Source organism: Anarrhichthys ocellatus, unplaced genomic scaffold, assembly GCF_004355925.1.
Source record: "Anarrhichthys ocellatus isolate YVR2014 unplaced genomic scaffold, GSC_Weel_1.0 scaffold18, whole genome shotgun sequence".
Taxonomy (NCBI): Eukaryota; Metazoa; Chordata; class Actinopteri; order Perciformes; family Anarhichadidae; genus Anarrhichthys; species Anarrhichthys ocellatus.
In genome coordinates, this window is record NW_022280048.1 from 3858073 (window position 1) to 3864550 (window position 6478).

Here is a 6478-nt window from a genome sequence, read left to right on the forward strand (position 1 = left end):
TATTTAATATTTAAGTTATTTATGTAGTTTAAAGAAATTCGTAGCAGCCTAAAATGTGTGCAGATAATTAATTAAACCAGCAATGCTGTGGTTTCTTTCGCTTGATGGTAAAGAATTAATTAAACAAAGAAATTTTAAATTCAATATCAAATGGATCATCGTGCAAGCGCCTGCCACATACACACTTGTAGATCTGATCGCGGTGAATCTGGTGTCATTGCCCAGCACTCGGCTCTGCCGTCGGCTCGTATAGTTTGACAAAAGGAAGTGCACGGAACAATCCCCACAAAGTGCGTGTGAGACCCAAGTTCTTACCTTGTCCATGTATGTCGGCCACGGCGGAGGCGAGGACCAAAACCGCGAAGAGGGTCTTCAATTGACAGTCTTGTCTCATACACATGTCTACTAAAGTGGAGGTCGCTCTTCGCGTAGCTACAGAACACGTCCTTGTGTTGGGAAAGAATACTTCCAGGGCTTAAGAAAAAAACAAGGAAAGCGAGAAATTCAAGCGTGCGCAAAACATAAACTGAGCCGCGCGATTCGCCGTGGCACTTCCGCTGTAATTCGCAGCGCGAAGATAGTCGAGAATGATCAAGTGAAATGCGGAGGTCCCTTTTTAATTCGGACGCTCAGTAAGCGGATTCCTGTCTCTGTCTGTGAGCAGTCGGCACATGGAGAGACGAGGCAGCGAGCCGAGGCTTCAGCACCGCGGACAGCTCCTAGCGTCGGCTGAGGGAACAGCCTCCTCGAAGTTAGTTGTGGGAGTTCAAATGCTGTGCTCTCTGCATGTCCTTTACATCCTCCGAGTTATTTTTAAGAGTGCAGTCATCGTTTACATATTTTTCTTTTTAACCATTTATCTCAATTATTTCCATCAACAGTCAGAATCAGATTCAAATCTACAGAATATTAGATTATTCGATTTTTTTTTTTTTTAGGTTTACCAATCTAGTGCGGCTGGTGTGGCTCGCTTATAATATGCACCAACAAACTGTGTGCTCATATGTTTTATACTTATCTATTTTGTTGTATTCTCCTTGATATCCTTTACTTAAACACCATGAGACTCATTGAGACCAGCTGTTCAAGACAGACACGTGCACAAGAGAACATATTCAGTATGAGCATGGTCAATAAACACACAGTCACAATAAACACGGTTTTACACATTCAAAAAAAAACAACATTTACAAGTCGCACTCGAAGTGCTTGAGAATAATATTTGAAGATGTCAACTTCAAAACTGTATATATTTTTTTCCAAAGCTCTGTTTGAGCATACGATATGAATAAAGTCAAAATCCTAAAGCACCAGCATCACAATAAAAGTGTTTAGGCTGCTGTAGATGTGAGCAGATAATATGTAGATTTGTTTTGTTGGGGGGGGGGGGCTTAATACATAATGTACAGAGAAACTCATTTGTCAAGAGGACCAGCCCGGCTGTTCATAAGGTGAGTGAGTAGTTTATCATTTGTAATAAAGTGCACTGGAGGGAGGGAGAGGCATGCATGTGTACAAAATCCCCATAAAAGACAGAATGCTAGATTCCGACTAGTAGAAGAAAAACACGATTTTTTTTAATATTCAGCAATTACATTTTTTCCAGTCAGGAGTTCCGCATCATGAAGTGAATCTGTTATCCAGCCAGACATTTTTGTAATATTTGTATTCATTTGACTGCCACTGCCCATAGATTGCATTACTTTTAAGTTCTGATCCTACATCCTCACCATTCTGCCAATGAGTCAGGACAGCAGCTTCTTCTTTTTTCTTTTCTTTTTTGAGACCCATACCCAGTAAAGCTCAGACCCTGCTGTGCATGACTAACCCTGAGGTGAGACGGTCCTCGGGTGCTGGAAATAATCATACCATGCGCTGAGTCTCTTTTTTTATGTCCCTTTTCGAGTTTTGGTGTACGTTTCAGGGCCGTATCTATTTACCGGTGATGCCTGTCTGCCCAGTGCTTGCAGGAAAGCTCTACTTTAATGAATAAAGTGGGGTTCCTAAATTGGTTACTGCGGACAGAGCACAACCAGTAAATACAGTATTTGGTAAGTGTAGCGGGGAGAGGCAAAACTGTGACAAATTATTTGTATTAGTCTCGCGTGTAGGCAGACAGTTGCCTAACCGAAGCAACGAGCAAGACGTCAAACTCCTACAAGCCCTGAGGGTTGCTGTTGTGTGGTTGACCTCTGACCTCCCTGTGGAGACGAAGCAAGTGAAAAGATCAATACATTATTACGTCACTGTTCTTGTCTTTCATCAGAAGAATGTGAGTCATTATAGATGCTCTTAGCCTGCAAAGTAGTTGCTACAAACTATGCTTTAATTCATTAATAGCCTGGGTATGACAAAAGTGATTATTTGGAAATAACTAGTCTTATAAGTTGTTCCGAATATGCTCTGCCCTTATGACACCAAAACGTATTAGGCATAGTAGATACTATCTACTATCATTATACCCCCTTTAGTTATGTAGGTCTAGCCTGTTATATCAAGAGGCTTATTATAGCCAGTAAAATAATGATTATGTGTAAGGTTCATCCAGTCACTAACTTCTACAGAAGTGATGCATGAACAGTAATGGTTGAACAGAAACAAGCAACAAAATATTATTACTTTTCCAAAATGGCTTGGAGAATTTTCCGTGCTGTTGTGATGCACCCTGTCACCCGAACAGAGGAAGATACAGCAGGTTGACGAGCGTTTTACAACGCAGTCTGTTGTGCGAGACGAGAGCAAAATAAAAGCAATTAGAAGGCAAGAATAGAGATGGGGATGGGGACGGGGAATAAAAGCACTAGGAGAGAACCAGGCATCATTGACGACTCTAAAGTAGTACGTGTAAGCAGAAACAAAAAGAACAAGACCGCTCATTCTAAAAGTAAAAAGTGTGCAGTGGAGCAGTCAGCCCGTCTGAGGTCCATATGTGCAGTATCCCGTTATGATCCCTAAGTGTGATGCGTTATCGCCAATCGATGGATGAATCTTCCTTCTTTGTGTCAATCAAGACTCGGCTGCCTTTTAGAAATCTTATATCAGAAATTGCATTGTCATTGCACACACACACTTGTTGTACTCTCCTTTTTAATTCTCTCTTTTTCATGTTGACTTTTCTTTCAGGCTCTATTTGACTTTGTCTCACTTTGCCTCCCTCTGTCTCCTCTATCACTGCGCCAACGTGTCTCTTTTTCTTCTAAATTTATCCCCAAGCACGGGACACTCCTCGCATCACTCCCGTCTCTCCCTCTGGCCTGACTCAGAAGAGGCTTTAATAGTGCAACTTTCCCTTTAGTGAAGCTCGGTGGAGCCATAAAGCAGCCCTGAGGTCTAGTTGGCAGCCAGATGGTTCCAGCAGAGCTTTCATTCTGCTAATGGGGTAGGGGGGCAGAGCAGTTAATGAAAATCAGACCCTTGAAATGAAATGACCAATGTACCAAGGTAATGAGGCACACGTCGGCAGCAAGCCTTTACATGCATTAGGGTAATCTTAGATGGCAGGATTATGTAAAAAGCATCTTATGATGACTGTTCATTAGATGGCTAAGGACTGACTGATTATTTCACGGCATGCTCAGCTAACAAACACACTCCCACTGACTCAAAGCACTGTCTGCGATATTCAGACTGACTGGGCCTGGCTAAGTGCTTCATCAAAGCAAGGCTGTGTGCCAAACGCCATCAATGAGTCCCTGCCCACGTAGCATTACAACCTACAAATTACAGCCCACATTACAGTCACTGGCGGCAACAATATCACAGTCACAGGACTCACAAATGCACACGGGGCTAATCACCGCGCGTTACATTCACAGTGCAGAACCGTGATCCCTTTCAGCCAACAGTCGCAATCACAGCACCGCCCCAAAATCAGTTCACAGTTATTTACTGCTATTTGTCTCGTATTAGGCTGTGCCAATCAGACGTCGGCTGCTGGAGGGGAGGAAAATGTGAGAGATTCAGGGTTTGAAACTGAGGGATTATATCAGAGTTTGTTGTAGAAAATGATATACGTATACCTGACTCACTACTGTTAGTTGTAGCTTAGACCTTATCTGATGCAACTCAATGCAGCTTTAGCCTAGACTTTGAAATTGATTGTTTTTATTTTTCCTTTTGTAGGAGTTTTAGAAAAATATCTGTCATTACTGCTGACGTTCTACCAACAGTCTTAAGTATATAACGAGAGTAAACAGCCAGAGAAGTCTGATCATAGAAACACAGAACAGCAAAGAATCTCTAATAGTATTGATTCCCTCCAAGAGGTTCATTTAACGATTGCTGCAATGTGTATTTTAAATTTTTCAAAGCAAATTTCTACATGAAAACAACATTCAAAGAAACAAGTTACACATTCTTCACAATAGCAAAATGATTGTTTTCATATATTTCCACATACACACCAGAAGCCAATTCCTTTTAAATGTTGACATTGTTGGATGTTGATTTAGTGTGATGACAAGACTTAAGTGTAATCTTTTTTTGTTTTTGTTTTGTTTTTATAATTAGATTTTAATGACACATTCTGTGAAATCAGACAGAACGGGATAAACAGAATGGAGAGTTTAATCCATATCCCTAATGACGAGAGACAGACTAACAAAGGGTTGACTCATTCTGTTCACTCGTATGCTTCTCATCTCCGCCGGATCCGACGGTTCAAAGTTAAAACATTCTGTATTCATAGTATTTACGTGTTTAATAGGCAACATAGGCAAAATGCTGATGATGCCCAATGTGGAAATTAACCAAATTCCTTTTGCTCCGAGCCCTGAAGATGCTGTTTCTTAAAGACCAGAGTATTGCTGGCCCAGTAATTACTGTTTACCTTCGCAAAAGATTACATGTTACACAGTCGGTATGACCAGTAGAATCAATAAATACATAAACATTCCTGAATATGAAAAGATTAAAAAAACAAATTAACTAGATACTGTAAATAAATGTGAAGCACAATGCCATATGGACGTTAGCTGTCTATAACTGACCAAATCAGTCATTTCTTGTTTCTGTGATCAGGTTATGCTCTTGCCATTACTGATATACACTATGATGCCTACTATGTGCATGTCCTTTTGTGAGTCTGCAATACTGTTGATGCTCCTCAATTGAAAAAAAAAATGAAATTTATTACAGGAGAATATATGTAATAGATCTATAGACAATTTCTCGTTTCCTGATCTAACAGCCACAGTGAGAAGCCATGGATATTGTGTGTTTTCTTTAATGTATTGCTTTGTATTGTCGTCTTCTCCACTCCATGTCCTGGTCCTTGCTCCCACAATGACCCAATTTCCCTATAAATATCAAGTGTTATCTTAACTCGCCCATGCCTGCGTAGCATAAATAGTTCAGTGCAGTTCGTAGCATCGTGCTGTCTTCCTCCCTCTCCCCCCTCCCCCTTTGTTGTGCACTTCCTCCTGGTAGAGCCCAGTTAATTGCACACTCCTCATTACCACGCATTGGAAAAGAGCTCCCTCTGAGCAAGTCAACTGCACAGTAGACAGTTTTTCAAAAGCTCTCTGTACGCATCCATTTTCTGCATGAGAAAAAAGGGAACGGAGGTTGGGGGAGGGGGGGGGGGGGGAATTCATGCTCCAACTGGCCTTTGACCTGAAGTTATGAATTTCACAAACTGCTTCGTAGGATTTGTATCCATTGTGTACTGTGCAAGAGTGTTTGGAGACTCTCTGTAGCGGGAAACATTCCCCTTAGCTGCCCGACTTGTGCGCGAGCATGTTGTTGTGCTCGCTCTGCTCAGTCTGAGTCCCAACAGTGGGGACTGGAGTGGATGTGACCTCAAAGACTGAGCAGCATCTGTTAACCCCCTGATCATTGCGTCTATCTGACGGCTAGGCTGGAGCAGCGTCTGCCCAGTCATGCGGGGGGGCTCTGCCAATAGAATCAGCAGTCCATGGTAATGAGCCCCAAAAGATTCCCAAGCTCAGTGCTGTCACTTTGACGACTCCAAAATGAACACTGCGCTAGACAATTCTCAACACCTGCTGTAATAACATTCAAGACAGAGGGAATGTGTCTACTGTAACACAGGTACGAGAAAATGAACGTAACCCCTCTTGTCAAATGTAATTAGAAGCATGGTGGCACTGGACATGGTGCAATGAATGTTTTGAATAGAATGAAATTATTGCTGCAGCGAGAAACTCTATTTTGCCCTGATAACAGTGTTCTGTGTGCCTTTGTAGAGGCGTATGTGAAGATGGAGTTTTCTGTCCAGAGGTAGAATGGAGTGCTCGGATAGAAGGGTCTGTATACTACCAAACAATTCATTTACACAGCCTTTACACACAGAGGCATGAGCAAACGCTGCATGCACACATTAACCCCATGCATGTTGTTATGGCAGCAACACACAAGAAAGAAAATAAGGATTTTTCCGTCACACACACACACACACAAAAAACCTTTCATGGAGTGTGTGACATGTTGTCACGTACTTTTACATCCACATCACTGT

At 41.9% G+C, this 6478-nt stretch overlaps 1 protein-coding gene across 2 annotated transcripts in view; it reads right to left on the minus strand.

Annotated features, from left to right (window-relative positions):
- LOC116388753 (seizure protein 6 homolog) overlaps window positions 1-749 on the minus strand; it is an 84415-nt gene extending 83666 nt beyond the window's left edge. Inside the window, exon 1 of one of the 2 annotated variants that reach the window (XM_031856903.1) lies at window positions 316-747. In XM_031856903.1, the coding sequence (XP_031712763.1) occupies window positions 316-400 (85 nt within the window). In that variant the 5' untranslated portion in view covers window positions 401-747. Of the gene's footprint in view, window positions 1-315 lie in introns of both variants that reach the window. The other variant, XM_031856902.1, reaches the window with a different exon arrangement.
- Between the last annotated feature and the right edge of the window lie 5729 nt (window positions 750-6478).